This window comes from Anser anser (genome assembly GCF_964211835.1).
Source record: "Anser anser genome assembly, chromosome: 3".
Lineage (NCBI taxonomy): Eukaryota > Metazoa > Chordata > Aves > Anseriformes > Anatidae > Anser > Anser anser.
Window position 1 is genome coordinate 32,811,285 of NC_139722.1, and position 22,453 is coordinate 32,833,737.

General features: G+C 39.6%; 1 protein-coding gene across 6 annotated transcripts in view; it reads left to right on the top strand.

Annotated features, from left to right (window-relative positions):
• KCNQ5 (potassium voltage-gated channel subfamily Q member 5) overlaps positions 1-22,453 on the top strand; it is a 291,688-nt gene that overhangs the window by 261,228 nt on the left and 8,007 nt on the right. For all 6 annotated transcript variants that reach the window (XM_083830126.1, XM_083830130.1, XM_083830127.1 and 3 more), the window contains 2 exons: positions 4,202-4,422; positions 16,238-16,346. In XM_083830126.1, the coding sequence (XP_083686252.1) occupies positions 4,202-4,422; positions 16,238-16,346 (330 nt within the window). The remainder of the gene's footprint in view (positions 1-4,201; positions 4,423-16,237; positions 16,347-22,453) is intronic.

Below are 22,453 nucleotides of genomic sequence, written 5' to 3' on the forward strand. Positions count from 1 at the left end.
AAATGTTCTGTTACCCGAAAATTATAGTAAGATTGTCAATCAAAACAGACAGAACTGTAAGTACAGGGGAGAAAATCAAGAGTTTGTTGGCATTTATCAGTTAAAACAAAATCTCATGAAGTCTAGTCATTTGGTCCACCACAGTGTTCATTCCCCATGCACTGAAGCTACAGTGACCTCTAGTGTCTCTAAACACCTATTCCTTCATAAATCGATGGATAACATTTAAAGAAGAAATAAGAGCTACAAAGTTTTTTGCTATCACAGGGAAGTGAGAGGCTCATTTATGTATTGACAGGAGGAATGAGTGGTAAGATTCTGCAAGTAACCTTTCAGAAAGGAAAAAAAAAAAGAAAGAAAGAAAAAAAAGAAAAAAATCACTTCCATTTTTTCCAGAGGCTTCAGTAGTAATTAATCTCCACTAAAAGATGCTTCAAAGCTCCAGTGTTATCTATATGAATGTATCCCACAGCTTGCAACCTGCAAGAATAGAGGTCCAAAGAGATACTATTTCCAGGGAAGATTGTAATAGAAAGTTAATACGTATATAAACCAAATGGAATAAACTATCAATCACATAAGGTACAAGAAGTGATGGACAGAGACATGTCTAAAGGAATACAGAGATAACTGGAAATAGCTGTGGCTCTCTACAATCCTTGTCATTTAAGTCTGATACAGGAATCTGTGTAATTTGAAAAAGCATTTACACATCCATTTTCCCAGTTCTTCCTAATGGTTCTTGCCTTTTGGACCAGCATTCAAGTTAGGGAGTACTCACAGAGACGTGAATGTCCCAGGGCATTAACAGGTTTACATTAATTGAAGGGATTTCCTTTGGATATCTTGTAAAAGGAGAGGAGAAAAGGGAAAACAAAATATAACAGGCTAAGTCCTGCAAAAAGTGAAGGATTTTTAGCAGGGCACTGGACAGCACTAATCCAGCCATCAATAAAAACAAGTAAAGGGCTCTAAAGGCTTCAGTGGCCATTGATGCAAGTGCAGAATGCCCAAAGGTACTTGAAAGGGCATAAGATTATCTCCACTCTGTATCTCTAATACTGTTCCCATCACTATTGCAACAGAGAATCAAGAGCCAAGAACTACATAACCCATAAGTGAAGGGACTTTCACTGCGGGAAGAAGCCTGGCTGGGATGCGCCTAAAATGCTCTGATTCAGTTATTTCTACATGATACATTATTTATCTTATTATTTATCTTATTTATCTATAAAGAAGAGCCCCAAGGACAGCAGCTTTTTTCTCCCAGGCTCCACTGGGAGCTCTCCTGGCTCTCACTTCTCTCAGTGATTCTCCACTGCTGCAAGTCATACAATTTACTCCTGTGCTGAATAGGACCCAGTGGCTTTAGGAACATTTCCCACCAGTCTCAAAATAGGAACAGGGATCCAAGAGTGAACAACTGCTATAACCAGTGTCTTTGGAGAAACTCTCAAGATGCAAAACAGTTTCCAAACCAGGCTTCCTTCAGAGGCTGCATTTCTCTTCGTGATGCAGCATTCTCTGCATGGACCCTCAGCATGCCATTACATTGTCATTGCTACAAAGCAGATTTATTTTTTTTTAAGTGTGAGGTCTGCATTTAAAATTAATATTTTCATTCTCAGTGTTGCACTTCTGCAAATGTCTCTAGTACAGATGAAGTGTCTACTGTTCCTTTCACCATTGCTTTGATTTGGAGAACTAAAGATATTCAGGTTAAGTAGCCATTGTGTGTGGTTCAGTTTTTATAAATGAAATAACCTTGTGTACAAATCATTTAAAGGCAACCATTGCTTACATTAGGACAAATTAATTAACATGTGCTTTTTTTCATTTTTCTATTTTAATTTTCAGTTTGCAGCTGCTGAGATTATAAAAAATATGGTCCATGCTGATCTTTTTTATGTCTAGATTATCAATTTTCCTTTCATTTTAATTGGATGCAAGGGGAAGAGAGCTGTCCAGAAAGTTTTTCCTTTTAACATTTGTCAAAAAAATTATAATTTGATTTCATTTTCAATATCAAATACAATTTGAGCCATAAGAAGAGTAAAAAAAAAAGCACAGGGGACACATGCATAGAAATAATACCTATAATAAGAAGTCCATTTTGAGTCTGTTGCTCATGTTGGATAGTATGACAATGCAGTAATGTGGCTAATAAATATTTTCCAGCTTATACTTTCATTAAGTTGTACAATGCAAATGATTCCTGAGCTGAAATATAACTCAGCCTTGAAATGTAATTTTTATTGAAAATTAAATTTTAGAAATCACTTCTCTTTCAAATAATAGGTTCTGTGGGACTTTTGTATTGAGCATGCAACCGCATATAGCACTGCAGGTGTGGGTAACAATTTTCAGTGGAAGTAGATGATATTTCCAGCACCATCATGTGTTTATTTCAACAATTGCTTACTTTGGGCAAGGGAAGAAGGAGATTGCGTTCAGAAATTATAGAGAAGGTATTCTTTCAAGTGATTCACCATGCCATATAGAAATATATTTATCTAGTAATCTTCCTATTGATATACTTATTTTTTTAGCATTCTTGAAACTTATTTCATTTGTAGCTTCCTAGCATGTGCTTTTGCCTGCTACAGACTGCATCCTTTCTGCTCTCATTGATGTTTGTATCCAGAATGAAATGCTATGCTGTGCTATGCTATGCATGGACAAAGATATTTGATTATCTCAACATTTCAAGCCACAGAAGTTTATAATTATATTCAATTTCATATAATAACATATTAACACTGTATTTTCAGAGTGCAGTTGGTTAAACATCTAAGAACCACACAGTACATTTTACCATCAGTTAATCAGCTGCAGAATTCATTTCTGTTGAAAACATACCTTACAGGTGTGCTGAAGTGCAAGGAATTTGAGGGTACTAGAAAGAGTTTTAACTTTAAGTACAATTATGATTTGCGAGCAGACAGTCTTCACTCTAGGTACCTTAAAAGCATCCCCCCAAAGTCTATGCCAGTGCAGTAGGACTGTGAGACCATTAACAACATACCCTGAGCAGCTACTGCTTTGCTCACTTCATCTCTCCCCTTGCAAGAACAGGACCGTTGATGAAGATGACCGTTCTCTTGTACAGGTGATTGAACTTAACCTTGTAGATAATGCAAGGTCTCCAAAGCAGGTATAAGACTTCATTTCTATTTTTCCTTTGTGCCTTCTTCTTCAGAAAGCAACAAACAAGAGCAAGAAGGCTAAATAATGAAAAAGCATAAGCGTATAGTTAGGGTGACCTCGGCATGTTCATCATGTGTGTTTGAGCATGAACAAAGGTAATTTGAGCACTGAGAAACTGTACATGTCCCACATTTGGCTGATGTGGGAGGGAAAGTTATAAGCACAGGAAAAAAATCAGCTTACCCTTGGCCACCTATAAGGCCACAGGGCCACCTTTGGTCCAGCAGTCACAACCATGTCTTTGGTCGGTCTGTGATGTCTGTCCTAAAGTGCCTTTAGGTGCCCATAGCACCTGCAGGTAGTGAGCTCCCAGCTTAACCTCCAGCAATGACTAGCAAGTACACAGGGTAACATTACACTTCCATTAATCTGTCATCGCACTTTTTCATGGATGTTTTGTTAATTTTGGTTCTGTCTTGTCCAAGTAAGTGCTTAACAAGGAATTCTGAATAAGAGTGATCACTAACAATGTATATGAAATGTTGGATGTGCCACATCTTGAAAAAGCATGAGTATACTAACCGTATTCTTGCCTGATTTAAAAAAATAAAAAATAAAAAATACATGGCATGCAGTAATAATAGAACACATTTTGTTCTTGTTTATCTGAAGAGATGGTCAGAAACGCACTGAGCTGGGCTGACTAACATGGAAATAAGCCTATTTAAAATGCAAGGAATAAAAAAAAAATACTAGAGATTAATCTATAACAATTGGGTTAAATTTGTTTGATTTGTTGTTGTTGTTAAATTTAATTTCCTGTACAAGGTTATTCTGTACTGTAAGGTAGACCATTACTGATAATGCCTCTATCAAAAACCAATTATTTCAAATCAGTTTCATTCCCAAATGATATATATTCAATGAACATAGAAGTGTATAAGAAACAGATTTATGCTATTAAGAATTTTTTGAAAATATTTTCAGTTATCATATGACAGAAAGAAACAGAGTGGAGGAACTATGAAATAAAGCCCATTTCTCTTCTTCACAGTCAAAAGCTGAGTTTCAAAGAGCGGGTCCGGATGGCCAGCCCACGGGGTCAGAGCATAAAGAACAGACAGTCTTCAGTTGGAGACCGCCGGTCCCCCAGCACCGACATCGCCACGGAGGGCAGCCCCACCAAAGTGCAGAAGAGCTGGAGCTTCAATGACCGAACCCGCTTCAGGCCCTCGCTGCGGCTGAAGAGCTCGCAGCCCAAACCTGTGGTGGACGGTAGGAGTTTCTCATGCCCCCTTTTTTCACAGCACACTCTTCCCAACCTGCTCACACGCCTGCACTGTGAATGTGACACATATCAGGAAAGCAGGAGGAATCTTTGTTAGGGCAGTTACCAAAACCTATTTCCAGAAAGAGATACGCTAGCAGGTGCTTTAAGTTTTATCCCTTACCTTTGGGGGATTGTATCAGGTATGGTGAGGTAAGTGGCTTTAGCAAACAAAGCCAGTGTTACTGCTTTTATGTAAACTGCCTTTATGCATTGCCTTCTAAAGGGTATTTTTGATGTGGGAAGGAACATAGCCTTCCCTGAACGCTGCCCCACCAGGGAAATGGATGCTGCCCCTCTCTGCTCTCCCACTTAGAGAGGTCCTCTCTGGCATTAAAACAGCCACCTCTGAATCAAAGATCTTCATCTACAGAAACTTACCAAAACGAGGGCAGTGATACCCCTAACCAGGAAGCACTGAAGCTGGTGACAGCAGTAGCCAAGGGTGTCAGATGAGTTGAAATTTTGTAGAAATGGGTCCTGCACTGAAAGACGTCCTCTCACTGCTCTGGGTGGTACCACTCTCCCAGCAGACCTGAGTTTCTACATTCACATTTTTCCCAGCTTATGAATGTTTTGTTCTTTCCTGTGGGACCCCCGGGCAGAAAATACGAGAAACACTGACTGGCTATGAGAGGAGACAGTGATGCGGACTGTACGGGAAAGGTACAATGTAAATCATTTGATCAAAGAGATGTAAATGTAAACTCTTTCTACAATGGTAATCCTACATGTTATGCCCAACAACTGTGCTAAAACTATTCAGACGGGACTGTAATTTCACTGCCTGCTTCCCTTTTGGAGCACATGTTATCCCAGACACATAGGTTGCAAAACGTCCACTGAACTGAAATGCCCCATCCCTCAGCTGAGAATGTCCTGCACGACACATCTCTTCAGGAAAAGCCTGGGTAAATAAATATTTCCTGGAGGGCAAACAAGACAAACCTATGGTGTTTGCTAAGGTTATCGCTCCAGGCAAGCCCTCCCCCGTGGAGAACTCTCAGATGCACAAATCCTGAATTTGGCTGCCTTACAATGAGCTACTGGGGTGTACCAGGCACCACTCGACATCCAGGCTGCCATCCAGGTTGCTCAGCACCCCCTGCTCCTTTCTGGGGCATGGGCCCTGGCTCCTGTCCCACAGAAGCCGCCTCACCTGGGGTGTGTGATGTGATGCCTGCCGGGGTCTCACACGGATGTGCAGCAGGGATGAGGCCACTTGCTCAGAAATGGGACGTGAGAAATGCTCCAAGTACCAGAGCTAGGTTCAAGATACCCTTTCTAAATGTAGGCTTCCTACGTAATCAACAGTATAGTGCAAGTATCTCCCAAAATACAAGCCAGAAGTGATTTCATAGGTTAAACCTCCATAACTTGCACTGCGCCTGGAAGTGAACTAAGAAGAGAACAATTTGTTGAGCACCCTCCCAGGGTATCAGCAGCTCACTCCTGTTCCAGTCCCTCAGCCTGCACCTCACTCAAGTATCTATTTACTTTTTCATCAGCCCATTTGTCACAGAAACACTTCCTAAGTGTCGTCCTGTGGTTTGCCCTGTACATACTGTTGTTTATAGCAGTGATCTGCATGAGAAGTTCACATTCCCTCTTATTGCCTCTGATGGAAAAGGTGGCATAAATGGCACCTTGGGTACTTCTGTAGATAAATGATAATAACAATAACAGAGACCTCACTGCCCTGCGTAAACCCTTATAGATCTTTCCGCTCCTCAGGGTGAGCCCAGGCTGTTTCCTTGTTAGCAGCTTCCAGCTACTTAGTCCACCCGTATGAACTAGGGCCAACAGATATGACCAATTTCTCATCCGTGGCAGAAGGAACAGTCTCCATTGTCTCCAGCTTTTAGGCAAATGCCAAGTTTCCACTCTGGGACCCATTCCAGATACTTCTAGGATTGGTATCATCAGATTGATGTCCATTGTGCTCACTGCTGACACACAACTCCCTGCTACATTACCCAGTCCGTTGCAGGAAAATACAAGCACTACCAACCTTGATACATTTTTTTTTCACATTTGTGTTACCATTTTCATAGTCTGGTACACTTTGACAGCTCAATGGAAAGGATCTGGAGACTGCATAATTAGTTTAGAACATCTTGCTTTTTTTCGCTGGATGAAAACATGGTATTTTCAGCATTTTAGTAACATCTCTGTTTCAGATCCTCCACTTTCCTTCTGGAGGTATTCTTTGTCCAAAGGATCAATTATTTTGGTGTGCTGATCTTCCAGCCAAAATAGAAGCCACCCATTTCTACATGGAAGTCTGGATACAAACCAATACCCTTAAGCAGCTATTTTTTCTGGTGTTTCTTTTCTCTTTGCAGCATGTTTAAGGGGAAAGACATGACATTTGTCCCTTTAGACAGAGGTGATATGGTACAGGTTACCCAGTCCAGGGTCAAAAGATTATATCAGCAATCTAATGAAAAAACAGCCTTTCACTATGAACTTCACCTTTCGAAAGAGAAGACGTTCAGATATTTGGAACAGGCTCACCAAGGAGCCTGGTCACAGCACCAAGCTTGCCAGGGCTTAAGAAGTATTTGAACAACACCTTCAGACACATGGTTTAATTTTTAGGTAGTTCTGTGTGGAACCAGGAGTTGGACTCAGTCATCCTTTGGGGTCCCTTTCAATTCTGGTTATTCTAAGATTCTGTGATTTGCTTGATTTTTCTTTAGCTGTATGGACTTTGAAGGTGCAAGTGATCTTCAGTTAGTGCAGGTAGAGGAGGAGCTACCTCTTTATAATGGCGAAGTGCACTGAACTCCGCAAAAATAAAACAAGGGAGCAAATGCGTACATAGAGGGTGCAGAAAGAAAGTGAAATTGTGAACGTCTGAGAGTGATCTGTGGCAGATGGTTAACAGAGAGGATTGACTGAGTTCTGGTAAAGACTTGGTTGGCATCTGGGCCAAAACAATCAGAAGAGGACTGCTAGAAAAATGAAAGCTAAAAACTGTCGTGTAAAGGAAGGTTTCTAATCCAGGCAGGAGCTTACGGAGACAGCTAATAGGCTAACATGAGTGAAAATGTACTAGCCTTCCACTTAGGCTACACATTAACAAAAGCTTACAAACACCCCCTGCTGCATATTAAAACCCCTGAAGGAGGGTTTCTTGTCAGTAAGCAGAACACTTCAGCTGGCCACAGGTACCTCCTGAAAGGATTTTGGCATAGCAGTCTTAGAGCAGCACGACCAAAACTGTTGCACAAATGCCTTTATTTATGGGTAGCGACAGTCCTCTGAAACTGCCTATAAACCATTTATTGCTCTTGCCAAAGTGGGCCTGGCAACTGCAGCAATTATTTCAGCTACATATGTGCATTTGCAAATTGAATCCAAACCTGAGAGAGCTTTGATGGCTGGAGAGAGCTTTGGTGGCATGGCTGCAGACACTCTGGAGCATTTAACAGCAGTGCAAGGGAGCTAAAATGAAAATTAACACTTATGTAATCTGATTTTAAAAATATGTCCAGTCTCCAGTGAAATGTGCCTTGCAGCTGCCAGAACTCTTGTTGAAGATGAGACCTGCAAAAATTAATAAAGGTGCCAGGATGCTGTATTTCCAGCCCCTGTTATCAGTTTAGAAGGGAATTATCGCTACCAAGCAGATCTCATGGAAATCTTAGTCACTCAACCTCCAAAGGCTTCAGGAACGGTAAATAGTCAAGTTTTACAAAGCGTGAACTTAAAAGGATATGAGACACATCTGAGAATATTTTACCAAATGGTGAAGGGATGAGAAATTGTGTTGCTTATAGGGTCGTGCCAAAAGAAGCCTTCCCAAAAGAAGGTGCTTGCATCGCTGGTGGCTGTTCGGCTTGTGCACAGGCGCTGGATGACGGTGCTGGCTGACCCCTAACCTGCACGAGCCGGACCCACTCCTGTCCCCGTGTCCTCCTTGCACAGCACAGCTCGTGCCCCTGCCCACCCGAAACAGGGACCCTGCGGCCAAGTTGCCCATGGGGAACGGCCTCAGGCACACATGTGGTAACTGGGCACTGCTGAGGGGAAAACCCACTGTGCCAAGCAATTAAATAGTCGGGCTTTTTTCTGCCTGCTTCTTTTCGTGAGGAACAGCACCTTTCCTGCTTAAACCGTGCTCCAGTCTTGCATGGCCACAGCTTTAGTAATGATCTGATGTTATGTTGGGCATGCAGTCCTCAGGCAGGGACAGAAACGCCCGGCTGTGCTTGCACGCTACCGTCCCATGCTTCTAAGCCTCTGCATGAGTTATTGTGCATTTGCTGTAACCTAGAGAAGTTGTGTGGCTTTTTGAATAAAACATCAAAAGTGTTCAGCACTGGAGATATTACAAACATATTTCATTTGATTAATTAAAAAGAACTCTCTACGGAAATATTTGATTTCTGCAGCATCCCTGAACATTATAAGCTCACACGACCTCTAGCCTTTCATTCCCTACAGAGTACTTTCTCAAAATCCTCAGGGTAGAGTATATTACAGGAGCCAAGGAAGGAATGCAACTGTGCATTTCAGCCCCCGTGTCCTCAGTTACTACCATGTGATTTATGTATTGCAAAAATGACAGGTTTTCCTTCCAGTAGCACAAACATCTTGACCTCATAGATGGTTCACTTGAAGTGGCAAAGGTCCTTAGTTTAGTTGCTTTTGGATCTTGTTTAGCTTAAATTTACTGATTCAAAATGAAGCTGTGATGTCAAAACAAAGCTGCTCAATTTGTGCAACCCCATAGGATGGGACTAAATGACATTTTATTTGCAATATATCAATTTGTGCTGGACAATAGATTTATTTTCTTGTGATTGTTTAACTCGATAGAATTCATTTATTACAGTTGTAACTAGTAATGAATTAGGAAGATCTTACAAAATAATCTCACATTCTTATCTGAGCTCTGAGTCATTTTTTTCATTTTGTGTGAATAAGTACGGTCCATTGGTTTTGAGGAGTTATTTTATTCTATTCCAACTAAAGTTCTGGCCATATGAGCCTATAATTTAGGTTCTGTCATATAACGTCATAACTAACCTGCTAACTGAACTGAGTGCCTTAGTGTGGTCAGGATTAGTGAGTGGTGATTAGCAAGCTCAGCTGAGGGAGGGAAAGCAGCAGATCACCATGCAACAGTATTATTTGCATGCATTTCAGGTAACTTTATCTGTAGTGAAGAGTAAATAAATGAGTTAAGAGGATACTCATAAAACTTTCCAGCCACCGTGTAACCTTCTTCCACCAAATCTGAAATATTTGAGGAATGTTTTAATTGTTATAAGCTGTTATTGTAGAAATACTTCACAGCTTTTTAAAATGCTGGAATCTCTCGCGGCTACCAGAATCTAAAGCTGGCATCCTCATCTCTCCCTTTGCTCACATCCACCACCTCCTGCAAACGGCAGGACCAGGATGTAGGACCTGTGTTAGGTCCTCTGGACTACTGAACAGTGTATTAACTAATGTGCAACAATGACAAGCAAAGAGACAGCCAACTAGGTATGACATTTATCTCATTAGTCCACAGTTCTAGATCTTATCATATATACTTGCAACTTCTTTTACAGATATAACTTGTGTTCAGTGTACACAGAATAACAGAGCTGTGTGTCTAAAAATACACTAAAATCATATGTATATGTAAGAAAAAATTGCTTTAGAATAACCCAACATTTTTCTTGCTCTTCTCATGTGGCCATCTAAACTTGCTGGCTAGCATGCTACTATTTATAATAAGATCAGCAATTTTAACTGCAGATTTTTTTGCATATAATGAATTGTTTTTAGAAAGTCTCCTGGTTTTCCGTATCATCACTCAAAATGAAAAGGACTCCTTTTTAATTAAGTTGTGGGAGCTGTTCCATGAAATTTTGCCAGTGCAGAAAATTTTTGAGAAGTTAAATAATAACTAAAGATAGTTGAGAGTTGTTAGCAGGGAATGCTAGAATTTTAGATATTTAGAACTTGTGTGCATTATATGATAACTGGAATAAATTAGGTTTCTGACCTTAAAATTGCACTTACAAGTAAGGGAGACTAGATAATTATACCCAGAATATGTAAAAAAGCCTCTATGCCAATCCTATCTTCTGTTTTTGCCAAATCTGAGCTTTTTCAGAAATATTCATGCATATAAAAAGTTTCCTGGGGATATCCTTTATACTGTCCTGCTTATAAAGCAGAATTCAGAATTCTACTGAATTTCAGTTCTGATGTCCTTTTCTGCTCCCCATCCAGAAATCTTTGTCACTTTCAGGAGAAAGGAGATGAGAAAGTGATGTACTATGCATATAGCACTACTGCACTCCACATAGATACCACGTAGGGTAGAAGCTCAGGTTCTGTACAAAGGAGAGGGAGTTCTTAAGAGCTGGTGCAGTGAGGCTCTGCTCCTTTTTCAAGGGGGCATCAGTTTCAAATGTCTTCAAATGTCATAATCTTTATTCTTTCTTTCTTAATTTTGCCACTTAAATACTTTTGTGTATTACCAAGGGATTTTGTGTTATTTTCTAGGCAAGTATTACACAGTGAAAGTGAAGAGCACATCACGGAAGTTTACTTGTCCTGCCTCCTTCCTTCTTTTATGATTAGAAGAAAGTTTGCTTTTTTTTTCTTTCTTTTTTTTTTTTTTTCCCAGGGATCAAGGAAATAAACGCATGATTCACTCCCTTGGGCCTCCTTTTCTGGCCTCTGCTCTGGAAAGCATGTAAACATGTGCTGCTGCCTTTCCCTGTTTGGGGGAGCTTTGGGCATTCTTATCATTAAGTGTGTGATTAAGTTCCATCCCAATTAGCGTTGGTTTTTTCAGTTTCCTACACAGCTTAGTAAGCAATCATGGTAAAATGATTTATGTGAACTCTTTATTGAAAGAGAGTCAACTTGTTGATGTTTCAAGGCAAGGGAAATTTTGAAAGAGCATCACTTCTAGGAGCAGTGGAGGAAACTTGTATTCATGCTTCAAAAAACAGGAAAACACCGAGAGCTGGTGCAGAGATGAGAAGTTTCATGAAATATTTAAACAAAGTTACTAAGCTGAGTTGCATTTTATTTTGATAAAGGGACATTGTGTGAACTGTATGAACAAAAAACATGAAAGTGTTGTACTTACGATAATTTTTTGAGGGAAAAAAGTAATTGAGATTTTGTGAAACATTCTGTGCATTATGACATTTGTGGAAGTACCATAAAATATATACAGGATAACTCATTTTTTTAAAGAATATGGGCTGAAAACTCATTTCTCCACAGCAAATGCTAAGGGTAAAGAAAGGCAGTGTGAAAGTGAGTGAAATGCACCGACCTCGCGGGCATCCTAGACTTGAGCAAGGGGCTTGGGCCAGATGACCTCCAGTGGTTCCTATGAATTGTTTGAACTTCAATTCCTGTGTTGAATTCAGGATTTCAAATGGCATTTATAAATTATAGCTTGATGTAACTCAGCACCTGTGCAAATTAGGCCCCCATCTATCTTTCACCTGGAGTCATGCATTAAAATGAAAATCATTCAGAAATCTTTTTCAAAACAGTGCTTTTTTTTACCAAGTTGAAACAAGGCTGTGATGTAACATGAATAATCAAGGGTCATCTGTGAACTGCCAACTTTGGGCACCTATTTAGGTTTTGCCTTGTCTAAAAGGTGAGTACTTAACCTTAGCAGAATGATGTAGATTACCCATACAAAGAGCCTGAGCTACCTCTTACAGAGTCAGAGGAAGACTGAAGCACTTCTGTAGGCTTCCAAAAACTAATCAAAAGGTCTATGTTGAGATCAACGTACCGCTGACTATCAGAGAATCATAGAATCTCTCAGGTCGGAAAAGACCTCTAAGATCATCTAGTCCAACCTTTAACCTAGTACTAAAGTCCACCACTAAACCATGCTACTAAGTCCGAAATCTACACATTTCTTGAAGACTTCCAGGGATGGTGACTCAAATGGCACTATGTTGGGAATGCTTCCATAGGGCTATTCATGGTGCCTCCACATGCACTTACTAATGCTTGATTATTGTTGCTAGCATATGGCAGTTCCCAGAAAACAAGTTAAAGAGTATAAAATATTTTCTATTCTGTTCAACAGGCACATGATTACTTGAATGTTACTGACATCTAAAGCATGGAGCTATGAAGGTGATCAGAGCAGTGTCACAGTTTTCGCAATGTCAAAGCGTGTTATTAAACAGAAAACACTTCTAAAAAAGGACACATGATGCTTACAGAAATAATAAATCAAGCTTTGTGTGTAACTTTTGCATAGAGCCATATGAAATGCAGCTACAAACATAATTTTTTGCTGGTGACAAATAATATTACAGAACAGTGTAATTCAGAGAAGTGTAATTTTTAGCATATTCATGTAGAGTGATCATAACTAACTGGAGTTTGCAAGAAGAATGCATAAATACTGTGATAAACTGGGAAATATCAAGATGATTTTAATGGCTTGTGCATGCCTCTTTCTATTTGTTGGTAATTGCTTATTTGCTATGTGATTAAATTAAGGACTGCTCTTAAGGAAGAAAGAGGAAGAAATTAAAAAGTGGCAAAAACAAGGCATTAGCCCAAAGTATATAACGTCAAAGACTGTGAGATAATGGTGGCTGGCCAATGAGTTGTGAAATAAACACCAATTTAAACATTTAATCTTTACAGACTGAAACTTAGGATCAAAACACATCCTAAATTGTAAAGATGCTAGTATTAGAAAAGGGGAATTGTTTCTGGATTCTCCAACCAGCTGACAACCCTTCTTAGGGAGACTTGCAGGGTTATGTCTAAATTCTGTATATTAGGAGGCTCTCAGGCCATCGTTAAGACCAGATTCACAAGCTGCCCAAGCAACAGATTTGGAAGGTCTGTTTAGAAGAGGCTCCTGGAGAGAAAGATGGACCACTGCTGATGCCAGGACGGCCTGGCAAAGCCTGGGTTCATGCAGAGCAGCTGCTGCCCAGGGTTGCCTCTGGAGCCCACCTGGGCCATCCATGGACACCCCGATGGAGAGCGGAAGACATGGCCAAGGAGTATAGGGATGGAAGAGGGAGCAGACACGTGCAGGGCTAGGTGTGACCTGGCACTGGAAGGTCTACCTGCCCGGTTAATGCTGGGTAGGAACCTCTCCGAGGACAGGCAGCAGAACAGAGTGGGGCTTGTCAGAGGCCACAGCTTAACCCCGTCTGGGAACTGGCAGTGCTTTTAACAGCTGGAGCCACCGCAAAGGCCAAACTGGCCCCAACACAGTCCTGACCTCAGGGATGAACTTGAGAGGGACAGAAGCGATACAAGTACATCTCACCTCATAACTATGTTGTACACAACATGAGCTTCCACTGGAAAAATTCATCAGAATGTGAACTTTGATTTCAGTGGCTTTTTAAGCTGGATTTTTATTTTCCAAATTCTTACTATGCATTTCCCAAACTTTTTCCCAAGTCTGCTTAGTATTATGAAGGAACATGAATGTTTCCCATATGAATCAAACAAGTTTTATAGCTTTTCGCAAGTTTTATTGACATGTGGTACTGAACGCCTGCTATAATGAGGGAAATTCATGTCAGTGGGAATATTAGAAAGAAAAAATAAGGTGATTTATTAGGAGCAGTATCTCTTCTTAAAGCTGGCTTAAATTTATAAGAATTTTCCAGCGTCTGTCTAAAGATTTTGCTGATTTTGTATACACATGAGAGCAACATGAAACACTATAATTGCACCACACTGTTCTCAAAACAGTTCTGCAAAGATATGCTGCATTAAGGAGGCCCTTTTATTAATGACACTGTACTTGGCAAAGGACCCAAGAACCGTATCAGTGAGATAATCATTAGAAACATGTTTATTTTAAACTTTCAAGCTGGAGTCTCCCGTTTCACTGGGGTTACATAGCTGTAGCTCTTCTGACCTTAGCAAAATTATTCCTAATTTACACCAGCATAACTGAGTAGGTTCAAACCTTAGAGAGCCACTGAAAATACCAGTAGCATAAAAAACTTTTTTTTCATATGGCATTTAGAAATGAGCAGGGATATTTCAGCACTGGGAGAACTGGAGAGGCTAATCAAACTTAACACCTGGAAAGTTAGTGTCATATACCCAGCACCTTTGGAGATGGGAAGAAAATAATTGCATAATTTAGTGCATAATTTATTTTAGTTAATTATATGTTTTGGACAGGGATCCAAATATTATTTAGGCAGGACAGGTGGAGAGACATCTACATTTTATCTGTACAATAAACAGAGTCAGTAGCAAAGGTTTTGAAAGACTGCCAGTGAACATCATTGTAGGCTTGACTTGCAACAATAGCAAGGAAGGGAAAATTCCAGTTTTGTATGTAAATTTAATTTTTACAATTAAGGTTCCATTCGATTGTTCAGTGTGTGTAACTGAGGACGTCATTAACTTGGCTATAAACCATCTCATTATATTGTGTTGTTGATGTGTCAACAATAAAATTTTGTGCTCTTCGCAGCTACAGTAGCTGTTCCTCAGGGATGTACCAGTTCAGCAACAGTCAAAAAAAGAAAAGATATTCTAGAGGGCAATGAACTAGCCAAAGTTCTGGTTTGCCACAGATACATGGCCTTAACCAAGCCACTTACTGAGTATATCTCACTTTCTTTCTGTTCAAAACTACACACTGATCCTTGAGTGCTCTAAGTTTTAACAGGGGTAGTTTTAGTTCATGAGTCATTGAAAGCATAAAAGCGATCTTTGTTGTCTTTTCCTGTCAGAAGAGTGCCAACCATGAGGCTACAGCAACATAAGATTAAGGTCTTATAAGGAATTAAAAAATGCCACAACTTCATTTTCCAGTTCCTGTCCAAAAATGGCCTTCAAACTAATGAGCTTTAAATTTTAAGGGCTGTTTTAATATTTTAGGTCGTGACTTGTAAAGTCATACCTCATCAAAATAAATTATGGCCAAAACTTAAATCTGTGAAGACAATACAGTAATACCAGTTCCTGCATGTGCAGCCTAGTACAATGCTGTTTATTATAAGGTAGTATTCCTAGTAGATTTAAAAGGTGAAATGCATGAATCCCTGTTTTGTTTGTGTACTGAGATACACTGGGCCCTTCTGAGATTTCCAGTTTATTCACAAATGGTAACCCTGCAGAGGCGATGTTAGGAAAGTATAGAGGATCCATTTTTTTATTGAGCTCATTCACTTGAGCTCCTATTGCAAAGACTCCAATGTCTACATGGCTGTGAAGTTTAAGGGGGCAATTGATCCACGTTGCTGTCATTCTCTGTTCATTTCTGGCAAAAAGGTGCTTCATTTATTTTTACCTGAAAGGAAGTGTTAGATCATTCCACAGACTCCTTAGTCTTCTGGACTTTTTCTTTGTTTTAAAAGTCAGGTTCATTGATGGTGGTAAAAAATATAACAATTTAATATAACTGTAGTGGCTTTTGCCTCTGCCATTTACATCTGCTAGCTCACCGCTTTTCCTTAAGACAGTGAATGTGATGAAAAACAGTGAGATGTCAGGATGAGACATACCGGAACTACACTATTCATTTGTATGAAAAATAGCAAGGCTTTCTTCCCCTCTGACTTTTACCATTTTCAGTGGGGACTACCCGATCATTTTATGACACAATCCTCGACACAAACAAGTGCATCATACAGTTCATAAACTGATGAATCTCTCTTACTTGATTTGTAGTCCCCATTTTTCCAGAATCACTGTGCAGGCAGCTAGAAAACACTAAGGAAGGCATTTTTAAATGCTTGTTGTTAAACCCACTCTTGTATTTTGCAGCTGACACCAGCCTTGGAACAGATGATGTTTATGATGATAAAGGGTGCCAGTGTGATGTATCAGTAGAAGATCTCACCCCTGCTCTTAAAACTGTCATCAGAGCAATCAGGTGTGTAAAAAATACTGAGTGAATAAATATTTGAGATTTCTGTAATTAAGATACTAATTAAGTGCACGTCAATAAAATGGCAATTAGTTGAACTTATTATTACATGGCTGTATTTGTCACATAACTAATGCTAATATGGTTTACTTATTCTTCCTTTTCATCTGTTTTTTATTAAAACTGGAAATATTTCATCCATTCCATTATAAACTTTTCAATTTCTAAAATATCATGATTTGACTCAGAAAAGAAAGAGAATAATGAATGCTGGTTTCCAGTATATTTCCTGCAATCCAAAATATGGTATGCAATTCTGATGTAGTTTTACTGAATATATATCACCTTGCTTTGAAAAGTTACTTCCTTCAAAAGTTTGCATTTTTATTGCATTTCCATATTCCTGAAACTGTCGTATGACTTTTACTGCAACTTTCTTCTGGTAACAGCAGGATAATTACATTCACTCAATTGTGCAAAACCTTGCCTGCCACTATCCATTGAACTAAATATAACCCCGATGATTTAAGACTAATAGTTTCCTTCTTTTCCAAGAAAGTAGCAAACTGCTTTGAAACTTATAAAATTACCAGTATTGAAAGCTTAAATTTAGCATTCACCCTCCTGAGGCTGCCAAGACTCTTAATCTTACTGAATATTTTGCAGCACAAGTCCTGACAGGCAAAATTCCCACCATAGAGAGTAAATCAATAAGCAAAGAGAGCTCGGTTGTCCCCTCTGTGCCGACAGCAAGCCTGATGCTCGCGCTGGGGGGTGACTATATCACAGTTGCATCAGTGCCCTGGCATGCCTCTTCAGCGGGCAGGCAGCAGTAACAGGGGATTTCTGCAAAAATCTGTTGAAAGGTGACATTTTCCTAAAGGGAGATTCTCGCCTTACTGCTCCCAGTGCTATGGGAAGAATGAACTCAAGCTCTTTATCAATTAATTTCATACAGTGATAACCTACAGGCTACCTGTATTTCTTTCCCCTTTTTCCACTGATTGCCATTATAGACAGATAACTAGCAAGACAGTTTCTAATTCCCTCCTACAAGCCAAGGCAGCTTGACAGATCACTTGCAGATGTCTGTTCCTACCGTCTTTCCAACCTGCCTGGAAATGACCTCCCAGGACGTGTCAGATACCAGGCCCATGCCCACAGCCACTGCGATGGGCTACTTAAATGTCACCGCTGTGAACCATCTCTTGTCAGCAGCATTGCAACAGCTGACAGAAATCTTTATACACTGTGGACATCCAGCTGCAAGGCAGACCTGTTCCTTTGAATGGAAAATGCTCAAATTAGGAACAACCAGCATCATCCGTTGGCTCTGGTTGCCAAAGATCCTTGTCTGTGATGCTGCATTTTAAACAGACTGGTTGACTCCAGGCTCCAAGTGCACCTTGCCACTATATCAGCAAGCGATACCAATGGCCATCTCGTTCTTAATACTGTCCAAATTCCTTAAGACATTTCCTTGACATTTTCATACTGACTAAATTAAGGGACCTTGTTCTCAAAGTCACCACTGGACTGATTGTTCAATGCATCACCTGCATCTTTTCGCAGAATCACAGAATGGTTGAGATTCAAAGAGACCTCTGGATCACCTGATCCAACCCCCTGCTCAAGCAGGGGCACCTAGAACAGGTTTTTGGCTTTTTTTTGGTAATTATCGGCTCCAATGCAAAGGCACTGAATTTAAAAGTCATTGTTGGGAAACTTCCTCCACGGCGTCCTCCACAGAAATGTTCTAAGAAGAGCAAAGACCCAACAGTCTGAAAGTTTCAGACATGCACTTTTCAACTGATAAAAGCAAACTCTTTAGATTACCTCCAACTTTTTCTCTGTGCACTTGGCTTACCAAAGAACAACTCATTTCACCACTGATTCTGAGAATATGAATTTTGCATCTCCACTTGCTATCTATCAATTAGCCATGAATCTCTTCCATTTCTCCCTGCAAGTGTGTTTCACTAGATTATAAACAGCATATACATCTTTCTTCAGAAGCACACCTTTGTTTGAGGTCTGTGAAGCACAATATGCAATGATCTTCAGACTTCTGTTAAATGCTATACCTTAGTCTCCCAAATTCAAGAGACTGGAAATTCAGTTTGTCAGATAGGTGATACTCCTCTTTCTTATTACTCAGAGTGTCTGTTACCTGACTACACTGGGATCTATGCAAACATCTGAAGAAGGATCTGAGACACTGCATAGTAACTGTAGAGTTTCAAGATGATAACATCTGTCCATATGGAAACTTGGTCCTTCATTTTGAAGTTTGTTTTTAGCAACGGCTTAGAATTGCAAAGGAAACGGGGGAGGGTGGAGGCTGCTTTTCCTTTCATGCTGCTATACAGGAGCAGATGAAGGCAGAAGGTACTTTAATAGCTTCAATAGACATGATGCAAAAGACACCCAATGTAAGCATACACGGTCGAATCTGTTCCAGCTACACCACCTTGAAAAAACGGGACTTCCGAGCAGTCCTCCTGAAGGTTGGCTGTGCAGACATGCCCAGTAACCTTTCAAGCCACCAGCCTCCTTTCAAAGCCTCCAGCTGAGTCTTCTCCAGCCCAGTTTTTATGCTGCCCCCTCCATTCTGTTTACTCCAAACTCTACATCAGGACAGATCAGCTGAGACAGTAGGGAAAGTAAGGGAAAATATGCAGTTCTTGCTAGCAGTATTTTTGTAGCACTGATCAGCTGGCCCCAGTCTTACTGTGAACAAAAACCCATTAATATCCTGCAGTCTGAGCTCCTGGAGACTTGGCTCTCCCCATTAGTTCACAATTATTTAGTTCACAGTATAGAAGAGAGACTAATAAGACGAGGATACCTTGTTTCCATATATTATAACATCTCTGATCATTTTTTCATAGCAACAGGCACTAAACTCTGTAATACTCTCCACAACGGAAATGATGGTATTATTGTATTATTTATTTATGAAATACAAAACCAAAGTTGAGAAGCATAAATAAATATGCAATAGGGAATAACTGCAATGGCAAGAGGAACCTGCTGACCTAGGAGGTCTCTTCTCTCTTTAATGCTAGTGATTGCATAGATATGTTTTCATTTGTCTTTAATAGAAGATAATACTAATAATAAATATAGCTAAATATAACAAGACATGAGGATTCTTGAGGTGATAAGCTGTATAGTTGAATAATCATACATATTTAATAGCCAAAGAAGGAAAATATAATTTACTATTTTTGCTGAGTCTTAGAAATGTTTCTGCTATGTCTGTACAAAGTATTTTTAGCAGCCATTATGAACTTGTTCCATGGTGTTGATTCAGAATCCTCTACTTCTTTTAAATCCCAGTGCTTTGTATATTTTCTGCCTGAATGGTTTTCAGAGTTAACACAAGTGTCTTTGGCTACTACAGCACCATGCCTGGGATTAAAGAATGTCTTTGGCTCCTAAGTGATGGATTAATACAGGCCAAGACTCAGTATTGGCTCATCTGCTCTACACATAGTGGAATTAATTCTCCATCACTTTTGTGTATCTTGTCTTCTCTATACTGGATCCTCATTTCTTCTGCATGTTGTAGTTTAGGGTTATTTGGCAAGCTAAGGGTAGAGAAATGGAGGAACCAGCACAACTAAATCTGTTTTCCTGTTGTGTAGTGAGTGAGCAAACAAGCTGTGGGTACCTCTTCTAGCTGTGGGCAGAACAACCTGCCCAGATTTAATCTTTAAGGCAGGAACTAAGTATGAGTTTGCCCGAAATCCCAGTGCAACAATGCTCCATTTCTTCCTGAGATAGTGACAAGACTGACAAGATACACGTTCGAAAAAATAACGTGAGTATGACAGGGCTGCATGGAGGGTTAGAGATGTTCTGAATCAGTGCCAGTCTCAGCGCACTAATGATAAGCGTAATACCTTTTAATGCTCTAATGGGCAACATGAATGGAAAATAAAATACAACAAGTGCAAGGAGAGGTATGAAACACGTTCAGAAAACACTGTAATTCTATATCAGTGCGGGTCCTGCATTCGACAGCAGTTAAATGAAATGGATACCACTTTTGGCTGCTAGGCGTCAGCTCAGACAAAAGTTGGTATCGGGCCTTTAACCTTCTAACAATTAACTGGGCGTGTAAAGATTAGTGGACCTGTGTATTAGGTGTTAACTGGCGAGGAACCATTTTGACATACCGGTCTAATTCAACACAACAGAATTCTTTTCTGTTCTCCTCTGGATGCATCATTGAAAAAGGCTGCTACTCATGGCTAATCCTCACCAGAAAATTGGCAGGCTATTGATTTGGGCAGGTTTATAGAACAGTGTATCTTCTACCACATTATATCTGAGTTATAAGAACAGCACGTGCCACCATGGCATGCGGCGATTTCAAAACAGAACTAATGTTTAAAAAAAAAAAATCGTGAGAAGTACACAGTTTTGTTCTTCTAGGTTAATTCTTACTTATATTACTTCTGTTCGGTCAGTGCTAGCGGTTAAGTATAGCCAGCGGCGACTCGTCTCGTTTCTGATGAGTCTGGTTTGCCCCCGTGTGGTGCAACCAGAGAAGACATACCAAGCTCTGTCTTGGTTGCTTTCTCTATTCATACTGTTCGTGTTAAAGGCTAGGGGATATGAATAATTTGTGCTCATTTTCCCTTTTTTGCACAGGTAGGTTACCCACACGTGTCTGCATAACTGAGCCTTTTGTTTTTGTCGCACACCAGAACAGATCGCTTTGTAATCTAGAAGCACAAATGAAGGAAGCTCAAAAGCTTTTTATTCACAATCCAACTACTATTTTTGAATATGCTCGATATAGTTGTAATGTTTTTTTTTTTTCCAAATGGGTGTTCAAACCTATAAATCTCAATTACTTGTTTTTTCTAGATACTGAAAGACAACTGAGCTTCTAAAATTGAGAGTAAATAACTATGGAGAATCAACCGAATTTAATAACTACAAAGCAGTTGCTAGGATCCATCACTGAAAGAGTTCACATTTTACGTTTCTTAATTAACTTACAGGATTTTATAATGCCAGATTTTTATAACCTTTTTTTTTTCTTTTTCACAGTTTATGTAAAATTATATGTATTTGAAGCAAAAAGAAGTAAGCAATGAGGGTCTGTTCCAAACACTGCTGAAGTTAATTTAGATGGCATCACGTGAGCTAATACCTAAAACAGAAATAGTATAGTTATGCCTCACTGGGCTGCTTTCAGTTTGACTTCTGAACATTATGGAAAAACTGCTGTGATAACCAAAAGGCTGTTACAGAGCTGCGAAGCAGGGATGAAGATTTTTGTGCTCACTGACTAAGAAGCTTCTATGGCTGTTAATAAAATTAGTCTTCTGTCTCTTCTCTTGTGAAGTCACCCATTTGTGATATATTCAGTTGTCTTCACTTACGCTATTAATTCTCTGGCTCTGCTTTTCTAATAGAGTTTCATATTTTCACTTATATTAAGAGTATGAAGTAAAAAAGTGTGATGACCTAAGCAGAGAGAATAATAACAAAAGAACAATACTTTCTTGCATGTCAACTACATCATTTATTCTTCATAAGCTGAATAAAGAACTAGATAGCAGGAGATTGTCTGTGCAGCCAGACTGTTATGAACAGAACATCCTGGCATCATTTGACAGCTAAAAGGAAACAAAATCCATATCCCAGCTTCAGAGACCTTCAGATTACAAAAGGCACCGAAAGCTATTAGTCTGTAGAACTGTCTCACAATGGAAAAGAGGAAAGTGCATCATCATCCAACATATTTAAAACTTCATGGAGATCAGTCCTGAACTGTCAAACTGATGGACTGCTCTTAACAGGCCTTTTCCATTTTAATTTCTATCATCAGAATCATAATTCAAGCTCTATACTAGTGACAAGCAATCTCATTTTTAATTGGAAGTTACCAGAATGGGCAATATCAACAACCTGAGCGCTGTGGGAATAAACAGATATTATTTGAAAGAACATTTGTGTATAATACTGAAATTGGTAGAGGTTCACTATGCACTTTTAATCAGACTCTACGTATCATAATGTCTGTCCTAACTATACAAGGTATGGTTTTCCTGATGTTCCACTAAACTATTACTACGGGACAGTGTTTTGGA